The 19,501-nt window shown below is 38.1% G+C and overlaps 1 protein-coding gene across 1 annotated transcript in view; it reads left to right on the forward strand.

The window, feature by feature from the left end:
* Positions 1-19,501, forward strand: part of diaph2 (diaphanous-related formin 2) — a 461,650-nt gene that overhangs the window by 167,795 nt on the left and 274,354 nt on the right. The window contains exon 19 of the mRNA XM_037675202.1: positions 2,989-3,103. Coding sequence (XP_037531130.1) covers positions 2,989-3,103 — 115 coding nt within the window. The remainder of the gene's footprint in view (positions 1-2,988; positions 3,104-19,501) is intronic.

Consider the following 19,501-nt stretch of genomic DNA (forward strand, 5'->3'; position numbering starts at 1 on the left):
CGAAACGTTTCTAGAATTTTTTTTGCTTTGTTTTGCTTTTGTTTTTTTGAATGTCCAGAGGACCAGATTGAACTTTTTTGGATTTTTCTACCTGGATTATTGAGCATGCATCAAGATATACATAAACATGTAGAGGTGCTGAAATGTTAACATTGCCTCCATAGGACATTTAGTTTATTGATGCAAATTAAATTCATATCCACCTAAGGAAAAAAAAAACAATCTGATTTTGTTTTGTCAGTGAAGTGGCACATGACTGATCATTCTTCTCTGTTTGTGCCAGATAGAGGCACGAACATTTGTCTACTTTGATTGCTATATAGCATTTTATAAGAGTGAAACATCGAGTTGTTTTGGAAGCTACACTATTCCTGTTTTTACTCCATACATGTCAAACTAGATATGGTTTACACAGAAAAAAAAAAAATAAAAAAAAAAAATATATATATAATTTTTTTTTTTTTTTTTTTTTTTTTACAGTGTGATTCAAAAGCTTGATTATACTGGTTCACATTAAAGTACAACTATTTTAGTTTTTGTAAGTTCATGGTTGCATGTTACAAGTATTTATTGTACATGCACATTTTTAACATAGCTATTTACATTTTAATACAATAAGTGCGACCTAATAGTATACACACATGGGACAATTCTGGCAGATATATTTGTTGGCAATGGTGGGCTAACAGTCCGCTAACAGCTAACAGCAAAACTTTTTTTTTGCATGTGTGTAGCATTTTCATTAACTTTGGAAACCCCTAAAGGGAATGAGCTTCAGCTAAATTGGGTTTCAACAAATTTAGGTCTTCCAACAAAATTCACAACCTTGTTTCTGTATGTTGTGGGCGTGACAAGATGCAATTGGGCGACACAGTGACGGCAAGCTGGAGGGACATTATTGGTAAACCACAGTAGTCAACGCAGCTTCAACTGGACGTAGACACAGACTGACAGTCGTCTTAGTGGTTAGCGGTTTAGTGTTAGCTTCCACTTTTTTTTTTTTTTTTTTACTGTTTAGCAGTTTGGCGTTAGAAATGCTTGTTTTTTTCACTTAGCAGAATATGGGTTAGCGAAGGCGACTTTTTGGTTAGCTTTGCCCACCACTGTTTGTTGGGGAATGAGAACTTAGTTTAAATGTAAAATGACTGTTAAAGGCTTTATATTTGCTATACATGCATACAGAACATAAGTAATCAAGATTAAACAGGACGCTGTGCACGTGATGAAATAAACACCAGGCACAAACAATTGTTTTCAGCTTCCATTTCATTTTCAAACTCAAACCCATTACCATTTATATAATTAGATTTTAGCATAATATCAGTCTGCTGATCACAAATATTTACAAGGATATGGGAATGACTGAACAAAGGAAAACATGGATTAAATCGAATGAAGAAAATAACTTCTGGTGCACAAAGCGCCATGAGACAGACTCATATTTAAGCTCCACATTAGCTCATTAGCTCAAGTCGTAATAAATGCTTTCCCTCAAACACCGAGAGGCTATCGTTATTCCGTTCAGGCTCTGCAAGAAAATCCCACAGTCACTTAATGGACCATGGGTTCAATAACAAATATTAAGACAATTATAAAACCAATATCTTCCGTTTAGAGAAAACAGGCCAAAGGAAACATAATAAACGTCCAAACTAATTCTGCATTAGGCTTTGATACAGTGACTTACAAATTATGGACAGAGTTTTTTTTTTTTTTTTAAAGCTGTGACTCTCAGTTGGTGTATGTGTGAACATACAGCATGTACATACGTTTACTACTGCCAACCTCCACACACTCACACACGCACTTACTCCTACAGTCAATTTTGAATCATCAGTTAACCTAACATGCGCATACTTTAAGATGTGGGAGGAAGTCAAAATATCCAAAAAAACTGTTGCAGGCAGGATTTATGAGAACAAGCCAACTCTACACCAAAAGGTTCCAGCTGAGTTTCTGACTGCTGACCTGTTTGTAGTGAGTGTCACACTGTCAGTGATATTACTCTTATTGATTTTAGCAGAAGTAACGGGGGTGCATGTCTCAGGTCTTGAATCTTTATTTTTTCCTCACATATTCATTTGCACACTTTTCCCTGAAATCCAAGACATGGCATGTTACACTCAAGGACTAAATAACACTGGTGCAGATTCACTTTTTTATCTAAGCCACACATAAAACAAGGTCACAAAATGTTTTATAAACCTACTTTTAAGCAGCTACATTCTCCAATTCCGCTACACTTATCCACATTACTATACGACCTTCAGAAGTATGGTGGAGTACCAGCTGGAACTCTGTGTGCAACGCAAAGGCGTTTTGCTGACATCTATTTTTTTTTTAATACTTCTGTTTTCAGAGTTTAATGACAACAGTTGAATGAGTGAACTGCTAGTCCAGGTCCTAAATAAATCATCACAACAGAAATACTCCAGGAGCTCTCCCTAGTTGCACTCAACAGAATGCACAGCAGTCACACACATCATTAGATAGTAAAAAACTGCAACAGGTTAGGCTTATTTATCTTCAAATCTAGTTTTACTCTCCTGCTGTTTCTATTCTTCTGAGCAGCACAGTGGGAATGAAACGAAGAGTCAGAATCTCATCCTGGTAGTTTGCCGTTGCCCCAGTGTGCATGTGGTTGGTTGCTTTGCAGATACATTTCTTTTTGACCCGACTCTTTGATGGAAGAGTGTACAATGTTTTTGCAAGATGCAGAGCTTTGATGCCTCAGTTCACTCTGGCTGGACCTGTTGAAACATTGTTTAGAGTGGTCATATTCATATGTTGCCAAACTTCACCTTTTTCTTCTTTTTGCTTTTTGACCTTTTTGCACCAACCCTTTTTGCCACACAAGGTCATGTGTGCAACCCCTACACAGGAAAACACTCACAAACCCTATCTTCCAGCGAGGAGAAGTTTGAGTGGCGGGTTGATGGAATGACGTTTTCTGATTGTGCCGATAATGGAATCCTTGTGTCATTGCAGATAGTGCCTCAGGAAATGGCAGAGAATTGCTTCTGGATCAAAGTCAAAGAAGAGAAGTTTGAGAATCCTGACTTATTTTCCCAGCTCTCCCTCTGCTTCTCCTCACAGAGTAAAGGTAAGGATGTGTCATCTCTCACTAATGCAATCTTAATTAATCTTCACACACAGGGTTCATTTAGCCTCTCTGGCAATAGATTCCAATTTTTATTTTATTTTATTTTTTTTACTTGTGAGATGTTTTTCTCTCTCACTGAAATGTTAATCATCTTAAAACCAAGCATTTATTTCAACACACTTGAACATCTCTATATGCTCTCAGTTCAGATGTCTCTGCCAGACAGGGACAGCTTTTCTTGCTGTATGAGTCTTTGGAGAAGCTAAAAAGATAAATGCCATTTCACTTTATCCTACATTGAGTTGTTATAAATCCTTTTTTTTTTTCTTTAGTGCACAAACTTTAACTTGAACATGTGTGAACCAGTGCAGTTATGCTTCTTTTGATTCTTGCCTTTTCCAGTTCAGTGGACCAACCCTGTATCAGGGTAGATGCAAGGCTTTGGCGATGCAAGCTCGGCTTGAGTTTACTTGTCGCAGCCAGTTTGTTTCTCAGATACACAACCAGGCAATTCGGCTTGTTTATGGATAACAGAAGTAGTGCAGAACATTTTATTTATTTATTTTTATTGTGGAAGAGGGTGTAGGAAGGCATTTGATGTTTCCCCCAATGGCAATTTGATTGTTTTCCTCGTTTTTGACATTGATTGTGCACACCCCTCTAATTCTAGCAGCAGTCAGGGGGAAAGTCAAAGCACTGTCAAGCGCAGAAGAGTAACATGTTTGAAGATAAAGCAGTCTCAAGTAGTCACACAAGCATAAGACAAGATTTGTATGTGTGCAATACGATCCATGAGTGTACCACGAGATTCACAAATTCATAAACAGTTTGTTAAAAATGCACAATTCAGTTTGCACAAGTAGGACAAGTCTGCACATGCAAATTGTCAAATACATGTGCCCGAATCACCTGCTAAAGGTTTCTTCCTCATGAAGGACTTTTTCCTTTCCACTGTCGCCTTCATGCTTGCTCGAGTTGAGAGTTCTGTGATGGAGTTAAACTCAAAGCAGTCTGCTCCTCAGATAAATAATGGTAAACTATTATTTTTATATATGAATGTTTCTGTTCAGTGCCCTGAGATGACTTCTGTTGTGACTTGGCGCTATATAAATAAATTGAATTGAACTGAATTGCTGTGGACGAATTGTTCAACACAAGCTCATGGATCAACTTGCCTGTGAATGTAACTTTTGAGACTTTCTTGCCGCTCCAGATTCACAAAGGTAAATGCTGCGTTCAAAGCTGGTGAAAGGCTGGTACGTCTGAGCCTTACCAGATTTACTGGGTTATTGATAAAAATAAATAAATAAATAAATAAATAATTTATAACTGGGAACAAAAGCTCATTTGCATGCTTGCGGTTCCTGTTGTACACAGTCAAATCTTGTTGTACGCTTGTGTGATTACTTTTGAGTCTGATTTATTGTCATACAATTGGAGCTCTGTCAGTGTGTGGTCATACAAATCCTCCCAGTTTTACCATATACCCAGCATCTATTAAATATGTGGACACCAGTCAGTGTGCCAGCAGTTTCTTGCTATTTTATTTACTTATTTATTTTTGGTTGCAGCCTCCAGGTCCACAACGTGACTCATGTCTTTGTTGTTCAAAATCAACAGCAATGTTCCCAAGGCAGGTGCAAGGTGATTTTCCAGCATATTATTATGGAAAAAGGATGCAGCTTGGAAACAACAGTTATTCCAAAGTATAATGAAGTGGCAGGGATCGTTCCAGCAGTCACTCTCTTTAAGTCTTTCAGTAGTAGACGTAATCCAGACGCCATCATTTTTATATGACGCTTTTTTGTTGCTAATTTTTTGTCATCAGCTTTATTATGCCTTGCTCGTTTGGAGGCGACAAATTGTAATTGTGAAATTAGATATTTATTATAAATGTAATTCATTACTAAATTTTACAGAACTATTAAGATTTCAAACTTGAGTTAAAAGACAGCTTAACGTTTGTAGTTTTGCAACACATGGCTGTAGTTCAGCTTCAAACGCCCTTTTAAATTCTTTATTAACTCCACTTTCTTGCCCACTGGGGGTAAAAAAAAAGAAAAAAGCTCAATAGATAGTCCATGTTCCCGCTGGCTTGGTAGGAATTCATGATCCAGCATTCCCCCTGGGAGTTACCTTTGCTGGATCCCTATCAATTATCCCTGCAGCGACTTGACTGAATCAGCTCTTTTCCCTCTATTGTTGAAACAGAACATGATTTTCTCATGAATGAAAAATGCTGTTTAATGTTTGATACCTACTCCCAACCCCATCAGTGGAGTTGAAAGTCAATGAAAAGAGCTTTGATGTATATGGTATTGCAATTTCAAGAAAGAAAAGAAACCGCGCTAGAATGGATTTACCTAAAATACGGAATTGTTCCTTTGTTTTCCTCTGTTGCATGTTTCATAATTCATGCAGGATCATTGAATGCATTGTTTTGTAGACATAGTGGTCGTTAAGCATTCAACATTTTGTCAACAAAATCCCTGCTGTACATCTGTTTTTGATAAGAACAGTTTGTGGCTTCAAGCTTAAGCTATTTGAGATTTTAGAATAGTTTGTTGGTGGGTGTAGTTGTCTTATGTTATATATATGTATATATGTTTTTTTTTTTAACCGGTATATTAATGTGTTTTTAGCTATTACTTGCTAAGACTGTTTTTTTTTTTTTTTTTTTGTTGCTTGGTAAGCGATTGCTTTTTATTGTCCCCCCATGTTTGCCACAAAATGTGGATATTTATAAGTAAAACACACTTTGGGGCCTAGTGTATTGTGAAAGATGAGGCAAGCAGGTGTAAATGCTTTCCTTACAGAGCTGGCCTCGGAAAAATGGTGCAGAAAAAAGGCTTCTGTTATCTCCACCTTCCTTGGGATTCTTGCTTGTTACAGGCATTGTTGAAGAGCAACACTTTGGCAGTGACAGAAAAAAAAAATCACTTTAACGGCCTCCAATTTTGAGACGCTTATTGCGCTCAAAAGCCTCTAAAACAACTGAGAAAGCAAGACTGTCACATCCCCCGCTGCTTTTATAGGTCTTGCTGTTTAATGAGTTTTACCAAGAAAAGAAATGGAAATCGAGAGGGACTTCAAGCTTGTTTTCAAGTTGTGCGGGACACATATTAATTCATTCATCTGTTCTTTCATTCATTCATTTTTTTGCTCATGTGTTCATTTTTTTAAAATTCTTTGTGAATATTATTAAGTCCAAACTAGCGGCTCTTCTTGGGTTGTCCAGTGATTCTGTTGACTCAAAGAACATAACTGCAAACTTGTCGCTTTTTGTCAAAATTTGCCCAGTGTTTCCCCTATCATTATACAAGCGGGGCACCCCGCCCCATCAACAGAACCGAGCGCCTCATCTACCAAATCCCCGCCTCCACCCAAACCACCTATCGGCATTGATGTAACGCTAAACTAGCGGCTGACAGTGCAGGTGCACTAGCTAAAAACCTAAAGACAGTCTGAACAATGTTGGATTGTATACCTGGACTAATGAGCATGGACTTTGTTGTCTAAAGACAGTCTCTTCCCTCGTGCTGAACCCTACCCCCCCCCCCCCCCCACACACACACACACACACACACACAAACACACTCGAAAACTGTCAGTACAAACAGTGTACATCTCATATGTGTCTCTGTCCCCCTCCTCCCCCACCCAAAAAAAAACCTTTTGGTACAGACAGCGCGTGTCTCTGTCTCTCTCCTCTCCCCACCCCTGCTCTAAAACTGTAAAACTGTTGGTGCAAACAGCACGTGGCTGTGTCTATGTCCTCCCCCCACCCCACAAAACTGTCTGTATAAACAGCACACTGCACAGCTCAGAACTGTCTCCACCCCCCCACCCCACAACAAAAATCATGGACGAGATGAACGTCCCACCACGGCAAATTTTCTAGGGGAAACACTGATACCGATTTCAAACTAAAATATGTCATTTACGTGAATTGTCCAGATCTTCGGGGGGATCCGAGGTGTGGTAAATTGCATCACTTCCCTTTAAGAAACCGCACTCCTCCTCGGTCGCTTGGCTAAGCAGGTGCTCATCTCTTATGGGGTTTTTGTCGAAGGGGAGGAGGGGTTGACACCTCCGTGTTGTGAGTTAGCTTACCGCTGTGTTAGTGATAGAAAAACGGTTTGTAGGCTCAGTGACGTCAGTTGTTGACAGGCATGGGGTTAGGGTGTGTGAGAGAAACGGAGCACGTTGCATCTTAGCTAGCACGTCTGTATTGTGCGTGGAAAGATTTTGCCTTAAGATTTGAAAAGTCCACCTATGGTGTTATAGCGAACATCTTGAAGGTGAAATATCATGTTGGGGAGAAAGAACCCAAGTAACACAAGTTTTCTGGAAAGTAAAATACAAAGTAAGTGTCAGGGAAGGAATAGTGGAAAGGAAAACAACGGGAGAAGGAGATGGATGTTATTCCAAGAGGATTGTGAAGGAAAGAGGAATAAAAGTTATGAATTGTAGACATTGTGGAACCAGGATACGAAGGGACCTGTACATTATTTAGTTTTAATAATTACATGCAGGTTGACAAAAATGACTAGTGTTTTTGTGTGTGTGTGTGTGTGTGTGTGTCACTATTGTAATACACAGTGTAATTTAGTGTTGTGAAGGCTGCATGATGCCATGTCATTTTTTGCTATGAGTAGGTCTATCACTAAATCAGAAAACGGTAAAAAAAAGCCCCCCCCCCCCCCCCCCAACTACACTATTGGTAGTTATTAACATGTCACCTGTCCATTGGGTAAAGTTAATATTCTTATTTTTAAACATGCAGTTCAGTGTCAACATTGCTTAGCACAACAGCATGTTGTGTTACAAATAAAACTAAATAAAAAGTTAACAAAATAAAAGTCAATTTCACCCCTAAAGTCAATGTTTGTGATAAATACTTTCACATTAATATCTTAGCCATAGGATTAAGTTTAAAAACAGTATGATGCATATATGGACTAGTTGAATGAGGTGTTTCTATTATCCTAATGCATGCTCAATAATTTCAACATTTATTTATTTTTATCTGTCCAGAGGGTCTGACTTAATTTTGTTAGATGTCTCTAAAATAGTTATTGAGTCAAGTTTGTGGGGGGGCAGACACTAGGTTTGTCACCTTTTTCATCCCTTCTGAGTTTTCAAGTGTGAAAGAAGTGGAAACTTGTTTCAAAATATAAGAAATGCAGAAATTGTAAATTGATTTTTTTCAGGATAGTAAATTATGATTAATGCTTATCCGTAATCTTAATTTTTTGTATTGATTCTGACCCTACTTGTTTTTGACGTGTCAATAATGTCAGTAATTAGGTCTGAAATCAACATACGAGTCAGCAGAACAAAAGCTTCAAGCAGCAGCTTTGATCAGCTCACACACACAGTCGTCGTGTAATCTCCAGAGTGTTACACGTTATGTTTTACCCCCAGGTCTTTTTGGACATTTTCCGAGCTAGTGAGCTTGCTGGGTAAATGCTGCAAACAGTCTGTTGTGGTTTGTGTTAATGCTTTTTGAGAAAATCTCCTGTGTGGATTTGTGAATAGGAATCTTAGCTTCACACTTAAGTAAAATCATTTCCTCCTTTTCCTCAAAAATACAAGGCACTCAAACGCTTTTTTTTTACAATTGCTTTTCTGTTCACGTTTTATGTTCTTACTACTGTATAGAACGGTGGCATTGACTCTGGCGATTAAAGCAAAAACTGCTGCAGTACCAGTACAATATTTAGCACTGATTAACAAACAAACAATAGCAGCAATTATCCAAAAAAGTTAGCAGCAATTACTTTTTCACATGCATGCATGCAAACAAACAAATTATTTTTAATTGCAATACATGTTCTTTTGATTACATTACAAAAAAGAAGAATACTAAATTACTTATATAGTGCACATATAAATATCTTCATATACCATATTTTCCACTGTAAACGTTGCTCCGCCCTATAAGTCTCATCAGTCCAAATATGTCTAATAAAGTGGAAACATCCATAAATATTATGCTTCGCTGTATATGTTGCATCTATTATGCGTCATCGCTGATGCGTCACGTTTGTTACTCGTCACCGCTGACAACCCGGAAAGGTGGGCTGAACCCAGAAATATGGGCCAGTGTGCCAAAAATCGATTGGCTGTCAAATGGCGGCCGCGGGAGCGTGCACGGTAGGACTTTAACAATAATTTAACAAGATTAACACTTAAAAACAGTTATTTGTTTGCTCGACTTTATAGTAAAGGTGTGTCTCAGTCTAACTTTTCCTTAATAAATGCACTTTGATGGTCAAATCTGTTGCATTTTCAAAAGCGGATACACAGAAACATGAACGCGCAGAGGGTGACTCGCTGTCCTTTTCTTTGAAATGTAACAAGATAACCACCTAAAAACAATTATTTGTTTGCTCAGAATTATAGCAAAGGTGTGTCTCATTTGAACTTTTACTTAATAAATGCACTTCAATGGTCAAATTAGCTGCATATGGCCGGGGCGGCACAGCAAAATTAATCTGATTCGGTTGCTCCAGGCAGACGAAGGTGGCAATATATGGCAAGCCAACTGTGTCATTAATAGCCACATTTACTTATTACGTGATACAACAGCATGCCATGCTACTTGAGTGCCATCTAGTGGCTGAACATGTTAGTGTTCAATATTTTCAGTCAGAATGAATGAAAACGGTCATATCTCAGCCAAAAATTGTTTTATAAATATTGGGAAAAAACAAACAAAAAAAAAACATAAATATGTCACTTTGGCATATAGGTCACAGGACATGCATATTATGAAAAATAAACAAAACTGTGACTTATACAGCGAAAAATGCGGTAAATGTATTTTTTTCCAAGAAGGAATAGCCTGCTGGTTTTTTTATGTGGTTTAAACTATACACATGTTATAATGAGAAGGGACACAAAGCTTGTAAATAATGTTTTGCATTCATGTTATAATCTCATGCAGTATTTTGAGATCTTGCTAAAGATAACTCTCAGCTACTACCGTATGACGTTTTAGCTCAATATTGATAACTTTTGAGTTATGGCCATTTTATGTTAGGTTTATCAGGAGATGGACATCTAAAGTTTACTCAGTTTATTTAAAATACTTTAACTGGTTTGTCAGATATTTTGCTAAAATACAGGCAGCAATGACTGTTTACTGCTGAAGTTTTAAGGTAAAATGTGGCATGTGTAGTGTTTAGAGTGTGATGTGAAATACTAATTACTGTCATGCCCAATTTTAACATCATATCTGTAAAATTGACTGAGTTATACCCATTTATGTGCTTGCTAATGTTGGATAGCTGTGACAGCCATCTTTAATTTTACTACATAAGTTAATTATGTATAACCAAAGAGTAATTTTGCAGTTTCAAGTTTGTCCACTGATTTATGAGACATTTTGCTAACCCAATACACAAACAAGCATGCACAAATACACAGACGCATGCCACAGTATTCTTTTTGTTTGCTTTTTGCAGCGAGTTATAACACAAACTATGAATAAAAATAAGTTTTCAACAACTGTTGAGGGGGGTTGCTATTTCAAACTGCATTCTAAAATACAATTTTCAGCTCTTATATTTTATTTTTTCTGTTACAATGATGGCAATAATTTCCTTTCCTTACATCAGCCTTATTTGAATGACATTCTGTGCATACTGCATCTGATTTTGCAGTGTTTAGAATAAGGCTTTTTGTTTTCATTTAGCTGAAAATTTGTTAAAGATACATTTCAGTCACATATGTCAAGGTTGGACATACCTTTAGAGTTGCTGTTTGCTTTGTGATCGTACAATTGTTACCACCTACACGCAGAGATTAAAAATAAAATATATATATATCACAGACATCTCTATTTTTTGTCTGTCATCAACCTGTTTTTTCACATCTTTACAAATTGTGTATGGAGCTTTAAATGGGCCCTGCAGAACAACCTGGTCCTGCTAGGAGTTATTTTATTCTCCATTCAAGTACTTTATTCTGTTTTTCTTTTTCCTCGTTTATTTACTTACTTTGTTTGCTTCTTTTCTGCATTTAGTTTTCTGCATCCTATCTTTCTCCACGCTCCTTTACTTTGACACAGGTCTTCCTTTTTATTTTGCCCTTCTTTGCTCATCTTCCCTCTCTGTGCTTTATCAATCAGTGGGTTGTGCTTTTGTGTGGCTCATGGGATCAAATCAGATTCACTCTGGGATTGAATGCGTGTAGTCATGGCCTCCTGCATTTGAAAGCCAATTCATTCAGCTGGAACTTTGCGGTTCAATTTGAAACAAGATTGATGTTGGCAAACTTCACACCCCCTCTCTTCCAAAATGTTTCCTCCGTTGCCCACATCAATTGCAGATGAACAAAGGGCATGTGCCACTTTGTAATGGTGATTTTTGTGCTTCTCAGCAGAAACAACACAAAGGAAGGAGGTTGCTTTACTCAACAGCAATAGAACACTATAAGTAACTTGTCTTTTGTAAATGTTAAATCACTTTTAGCGATTTATAGCATTGAAATTCTAATAAATATATTTGTCCTATATTCAGGAATGAATCAGAAATGTTTTAGGTTGCATGACATAAGTTTATTGTACTGTGTTCATTAAGTAAAAAAACAAACAAAAAAAAACTCTTTAATACCCAGAAACAGTTATAGATAGGTGCGCGTACCAGGCCCGGCCACCTGAAGCAGGGTGGAGTTGAGTGGATCAGCGAAGCATCCGGATGGACAGTTTAACGTCTGATGGTCAGCAGCATATGACGAAGCAGCAGACAGCTTTATGCTGGCTTTAATCCTCACGAGACGGCCGGCACGTCTTCCACGGCGCCTGGAGCGATGTTTTCTGGCGGGCAGAAACGCCGCGCGCTGCAGCTAAACAGGGACATCAACAAGCAGAGGGGGTGGGGGTCCAGAGCCCCGATCAAAGTGGTCGAACAAGGCGGGGTTTGCAGTAGATAACTGTATACTTAAAAGTTGTTGACGATCATAAACAAGTAGTGAGTTGATGTCACCAAAGAAAAATGACAAAAACAGAAAAAAAAACGATCAAAACAGACAGAGGTGAATGGCAAGCCACCAGTACCGGCGCCATCTTCCCGGAAGTCCTCGTCCCCGGAGTCTCAAGATTCTGTTTTCAGAAATGATGTAAATACTTTTTTTTTTTTTTTGTGCACGCATGTCCACTGGCGACAGTCGGGATAAAATGAGGCGATCTTTTTGGGCTAAAACGGTTAGCACCTGAGCCTAAACTATAGCCATTTAAAGTATAATAATAATAAATTACAGGGGTGTGGGAGTTTTTTTTTCTTTGCTAAGCAGCCTCTTTGTATTTTCATGTCAACAATGTGGATTTTTTTGCCATCTAATGGCTTAACATGGGCATTAAAGCAAGGACTCCACTCAATATTAAATTACTGGACCTAATACGTACATGATCCCTGTCTGCTGTTTTATGAATTGTCTGCTTCAGTTAAACAGCTGATCTGCTGTTAAGCGTGCAGAGCAGAGACGTGGGCGTGGCCAAGAGCGCTTGCAGGTGGCAAAGTGCAGAGGAGGCCAGGAGCTGACATCATGACATTCTGTGCTCTTTTAGAGCGTTTAGAAACTTTGTTTGGAATATTGCACGAGTATGGGAAGTGTTTAAAACACCTATATATATATATATATATATATATATATATATATATCCAACAACAACACAATCCAAAATACTGAAATGACATAAACGTAAATGACAGAAATGTTGTTAAAAACTTCTCTATTCCTTCAGAATGCCAAAGTCATGTAGGGATGATCTCTGCATGTAGGAATGATCTTTCAAAAGTGTGCTGTTAATGAGTACATGTCATGTGGGGTGAGGGGGTGCGGTGTAGTTGATACTTGGATAACCTCTTGATGTAGAAAAAAAATATATTTCAATGTATTGTTTTCTAATGTAATCCCTGAGATTATTTAATCTCATACTGTATGTGTATTAGGGGTTGAACGACTACATACTTTTTAAACTCGACATTAACATAATAAAACTCGAGTAGAACTCGAGTACTTGATGACATCATATGATCTAAAGATACAAAAATAAATAAATAAATAAAAGTGCAAAAAATGTCATTATTTACAAAAAAAAAAGACCAACAAAAAATTGGGAGCATATATTATGCCCCTACCATTTATCATACAGCAAATAAGTTGCATGAAAAACTAAACTATTAGTTTTTATTATTAAGCTGCAAACGTGAAGAAACGTGCAGCACGTCAAAAACAAAACTAAAACCAGTGGGGGGGTCGACCACCCCACACCACCGCCAGCTGCGGTGCGCATTAAGTTTAGTTTTAGAGGTTAATATGTTTATAGATTTTTTATAGGTTTAGAGATTCATATTTTTTGCTTTTTGTTTGTGAAACAATGTCAGAGGAAGCTGGTTCTGGTTCGGTCGATTGGACCCGGTGTTACACCATATTCTGTGACCTGCAACAGTGCATGCAACACCGTCCCCTACGGTCACAAAATATGGTGTAACACCGGTTCGCAACGAGCTCCAAACAGTCAGGAAGTTTATTCATTTTCTGTTTCCTTATGGTAGCTGAACCAGAAGATTCATCTTTAGTGAAATATTTCCAGACTATTGATTCATTTCTACCTGTTTGTCAAGACTGAGTCTGCTCTGCTCCATCCGTCTGCTTGGAGGAATCCATTTGGTAAACCGCTCCCGGTGTGGATCACGTGACGCGATGACGTAATGGTGGCGTAATGTTGTCACCACAAATACTCGACATGGAATTAAAAACCTCGATAGGTGTCCTAGGAATCGATGTGTAGGATACTCAAGTAGTCTGTTAAAGCCCTAATGTGTATTTATTTATTTTTTTCTCCCAGGACTTGTCAGTTGAAAGACTGCTTGCTCTCGTGGGACACGCTCTTTCTCCCTCTCCCGCTGTGCAGGGAGTTCTGATAAACTGATCATATCAGTGTGTGATCGCCCACGAGTCAGATTAAAACACTACAAATAGATTTATTAGTGGGGGAATAATGATGATGCTCAGCAGCTTTGCAGTTAGTTTAAAAAAAAAAAGTTGATCACAAATAGGATGGATTAAGTGAGTTAATTCATTTTAGTAAACGACCAAAGGAGATATTTGACACGTGCCACTCTTGCTTTCAGCCCAGCTGAGTTCTGCTCCGCCTCTTTTTGTTCTGATCAAAGCTCACACCTGAGCGGAACGTGGATGCTTCGGCTGTGATTTATGAACCTTTTGAGGAAGAACTGGTCTGTGCAGGCATTTCATTGTAAATGTTAACTGGTTCCTAATGGACCTACCTGGAACAGCAAGATAGTCATATACAGAGAACATCAAAAATGGTTAACTTTGTTTGTTTTGTTTTAATAAGCATAACTATTTGTCAAGTCAGAGAAGGCAGAATGATATTTGTGTTCAATAGGAGGCATAGTGTGTCATTTACGTTTTTAATATTGTTTCACATTAAAATATCACTGCTTTTATTGCACATAAATAAATCTTGAAATGTAATTTCTTTGAATTGAGGGTTCTGTTTATTGCTTTTATGATCCAATGCAGCAAAATAAACACATTTAAAAGATAACAGATCATTGTAATATTTGGTTTATTTACATAATGTCTTCAATTGCTGGATGCCCGATCTGTGGTCCTCTGACAGTTTAGTTGAATAGCCCTGGTCTATTGTACAAACCAACTGTGACTCAAGGCGATTGAAGCTACTTTCTACTAGTTGCTGATATATACGATTATTAGCTAGCTATTCTGCGACTAAATAGTGTGTTGGTACATATTTATTGACAGTTGGCTGGAAAATGTCTTTGTGTATGAAGGCAACACTGGATATTAAGACACAACTGAGCCTCTATCCATGAATCTATTTAGTAGAAGTACTTTTTTACTGGATGTTTCCAACCAAATAACTACACTTGTACATATATCTATTGAACTAAAGAGCACTGAACAGCATCTTATATTCAATAAACATACACAAAAATAAACTTGAATGTGTCTCATTGGCTATACTTGGCTGTAATACAGCAGGACCCCCCCCCCCCCCCCCGACCATTGTATGCGTTTATAGGTTTTCCAGTCTTAAATTTCATTCAAGGTGGCATTCAAAGGTCTTTAAAAAAGTCTTGACTTTGACTTTCTGAAACCTGCAGATTCACCCTGTGTTTAACATTTGCTACAAAAGAGTGCTTAATGTATTTTATTAGTACTATTTCTATATATATATATATATATATATTACCACTGATGTTTTCTTACCCCTTCAAATGGTCTTATTGCTATAAAGGTCATCCCTGGAAACTTGACTAAAGCCTCTACAAGTGATGGCAGCACAATCATCCTACCTTCATACCAGAGGATTTGATTAAATCCTTCAGTAGTTTTGCCCACTCTGACACCCGCTTTCCTTTACTGCTGTTGCTACCGCTCAACCCCACATGTTAACTCTCCCCACCAAGCCAGTGTGGTGAGGACACCAGCAGACTTTCAATCCCTGCTACAAAGCCCCAGCAGCAGGGTGGTAATGACCCTGCCACAACAGCAGTAATGATGGAATCAGTGGGGGGTTTAGCTGCCTCTCTGACTCCACCTAATAAGTCGCCTAATAACTCTGTTAACATCAGGACTGACCTGGTCGCCGGATCAAACACACCCATGTATGGTTGTCCACCTCACGACACTTTGCAACCTCTCTGTCAAGGAAACTGTTGCTAACCAGCAAACTGTGCTCTGGCCTTTCTAGTACTTATCACTATGAGTTTAGAGAAGTGCATTGACTTGAAGCAGCAGCAGTGAGCGCTATTCAAAATATATTAATATCCTTAAGCTTTATTAATTTACTTACATTTCTTTTTATCCTGGAGGCACAGCAACACAGCTGATTGAGCTGCCGCCTTGGTAACTATAAATTGTCCCTAGGTGTGAGAGAGAGAGTGAATGGTTGTTTGTCTATGTGTCCCTGTGATGGACTTACGACTTGTCCAAGGTGTCCCCTGCCTCTCACACAGTGATGGCTGGATATGGGCACCAGTGACCTCTGCAACCCAGAAATGAAGAAGCAGGTAAAATATAATTGATGGATGGATGGATTTTTAATCATGTGTCTCTTATTAAAAGCTTATTTAAGTTTTGCTTGTTTAGGTACAATTTAGTTATAGTTTTTGTTTATTGAATTTAGGTATAGCTCAAGAGACACTCCAGCCCACTTTGGAATAGTCTGCCTTTTATAGGTGGCGTGTGTGCAATTATAAACTTTTGATATTCTCTCTGTCAACATTTTGGTATATTAGGTTTGGTAGTTTTGCCATGACATTCCAGGATATTATTTTATTATTGATTTTGCTAAATTGAGAAAATAGATTAAAGGATTCAGTGTTCTCCATTGTCATTCACATCACGTGTGGTACATGAGGTGAAATGAAATTGTGTACATAGGGTCCCAATTACTTCCAACAATAGCAAAAATATAAAGTGTAAAAAGAAACTGTAAATAAGGATCTAAGTCATAAACTAAGATATACGCTAAACTAACGCCCAACGGTACACTGAAGATCTAAGATACATGCCAGTCATTAAAACAATACACCGGACAACAGCAGCACAATTCTCATGGGTTCAGTTCGGCTATAATTTACCTCTCTAATGCAAGTGGAGTTAGGCTCGGAACCAAACCCAAAACTAACATAAACTGGGATTTATTCAAAGCATACAACAAAAATACAGAAACAAGGTGCCAAAAGTGAAAAATAAATAAATCTACAGCAACATTGTCCTATTGGCAGAGTGGTTCTCATGACAGTGAAGTTATCTTAGCAATATGGTCCAGTTAGCAGCATGATACTGTTAGCAGTGAGGTTCGGTTAGCAGTCAGGTTTATCTTAGCGACATGGTCTCCTTGGCACTATGGTACTGTTAGCGCCGCGGTTTGGTAGTGACGTGATTTTGTTAGCAGCGTTAGCAGGTTTTGTTAGTAGGTCTTGTCAACAGCTTGATTGTAATAATGACCACAGCAGCTGCCCTCCCAGACTGCCCTCCAGAACCAGGTCCGGCAGACGGAGAACATCTAAGGTTTCCCCGTGTAACCGAACGGGTACATAGAGTTTGGTCCATGCAGGCAGATAGAGAATCATGGAAACAGCTGCCATGACAGGCCTGAGCCCGAGGCTGGAAGGACTTAACCACAATGGCAGGATGGCAGGATGGCAAGGCAGCGACACAGAAAACTCCACAAGTGTGTCGCAGTTATACCCATACCGTGGGTGTGCATTGTAGGTGCCAAAAAAAAGAAAGAAAGAAAGTTAAAACAAAAGCAACAAGATTGAGATCACCGGTAGCCTGTGAGGCTGCGGCTCGGCTGAGCACGGCCATCTTGGCCTTTTTTTTTTTTGATTGAAAAGGAAGCCAAGCTAAGACAGCCTCCTCTGTCTCTCTGCATCCCGGGGATCCCCCCCCCCCCCCCACCACCACCTCTGTGCCTCTGAAATCATCTCCTTGGACATGATGGGATCCATCTTAAGTTACAGCCAACCGTTTACCGTAAAAGACACACTTTGTTTCCAGACTCATTGTTTCACTGACTTGGTCTCTCACAGTCAAGCTTACCTTTTTAGCAAATCGTCATCAATACTTGTCAGGAAAAAAAAGCATGTTAAAGGAGACACTGTATTTTGCAGAATAGTTATAACCTCTAGTCATATTTCAAACACTCATCTACACATTCTGGACTATACTTTAATTCCTACAAGACAAATAGACTTTTAGCCAATTCTGGAGATAAAAAAAAGTCTCAAAATTGTGTAGTTTTCCACATTATGAAGAGGAGGCCATTAATTGCTTGTACAGGCAGGAGACATTTGTCTCAATAAAACACAAAACACCCCAATGTTCATTTTTCTCTATTCGAAGCAGTTAGCCCACTGTGAATATCTCAGGGTCAGCCCTTTTCTTTGCTTATCCCTGCACGTTTTTAATATATCACATATGAATGGAAATTAAGCTCTTAAATATTAATGACATGTAATTAGTTTATTGTAGGAGGACATATTGTGTGCATGTTCATCTGTGTAAAAGCAAATGAGTGCACGTGAGAGAGAAATTTCCTCTCTTTCCCACTTCATATTGCCTTGCTGTGATGTCCCACTGATTTTAATCTTCTCTTCTCAGATGAGAGCCATTCTGGCTATCACAGTGCACTTTAACTTTAGCCCTCTGAATATTAGCTGTCTTTGATACCTGCCGCTTACAGCCTCCCAAGTCTACACCCTGCTAACTTTTATGTGCCTTCAGATAGAATGTGATGTTCATCAAAACTGCCTGTTAGAAAACAAACATGTCTGTAACAACATTTTTCATCTCCGTCTGTATGTTTTTCATTCTTGGTCTCACCGATTGCAATTTTCTGGCCGATCACCGATCTCTAAAAAAGCCTGACCTGCCGATTCCGATTTTGGCCGATACAGATTTTGTTTTATAAGCGACACTGTCAGGTGTTATAAAGTCACAATGCACCTTCAATTTTCCAATCTTATTTTATTGGAAACAAAACATACCCTTGAACAATATCCTAGAAACAATACAAACATCTTTTAACTGGCCATGAAGTAGTGCTCTGAAATATAAATTGTTTAGATAATTGTTGTTAAAACTACAAAAATAAATAAATAAATCAGTAAAATTGGTTTCTCATGTAATTATCAGCTTATCCCCCAAAATCAAGGAAATCGGGTCCGGTTTATCTGTGCACCCCTACTGGAAACGCAAGTTTTGGGTTGTGATCTAAATTATTGCAACAACTCATAAACATTTTTGTTTTCTCAGATTGGTAATAGTTTGTTTTTAAATATAGGTAAAATGTAAGTAAGGTACTGAACATCATTCTGAATTTCTGCTTTAACGCACAACACAATATACTTGCTTAAATGTTGAACTTGTTTGGTTTTTTCATATCATTGACTATTATTTATTGCATCAGTACAATTTATTTTACCATTATCATTAGTTGACATTTACTTGTCACTGGAGCTTTTCATTAAACAACCCCCATAATTCCAGAAAGCAGAATATCGTGTGCATATCTAATCCAGTTCAGAAACAGGAGAACAGGAGCAGAGTTTTACAGGAAATATGTGATGTGCAATTGCTCATTTCTCTTTGCATGGATGAGTTACTACACTTAACTTGACAATTTGGAGTGCTGTAAGGAAGGGATTCAAAAGTTAGTATTGTAGTGGGAATTTTATTATAGTTTTTGTTTCCCAATAATATGAATTGATGCAAACTGTTAAAATGAAAAAAAAAAAAAAAAACACACACACACACACAAATAATAAAATATAAATATATAATTATATATATATATATATATTTATATATATATATATATATATA

The sequence above is a fragment of the Nematolebias whitei genome, chromosome 4 (assembly GCF_014905685.2).
Source record: "Nematolebias whitei isolate Nwh7 chromosome 4, NemWhi1, whole genome shotgun sequence".
Classification (NCBI taxonomy): Eukaryota; Metazoa; Chordata; class Actinopteri; order Cyprinodontiformes; family Rivulidae; genus Nematolebias; species Nematolebias whitei.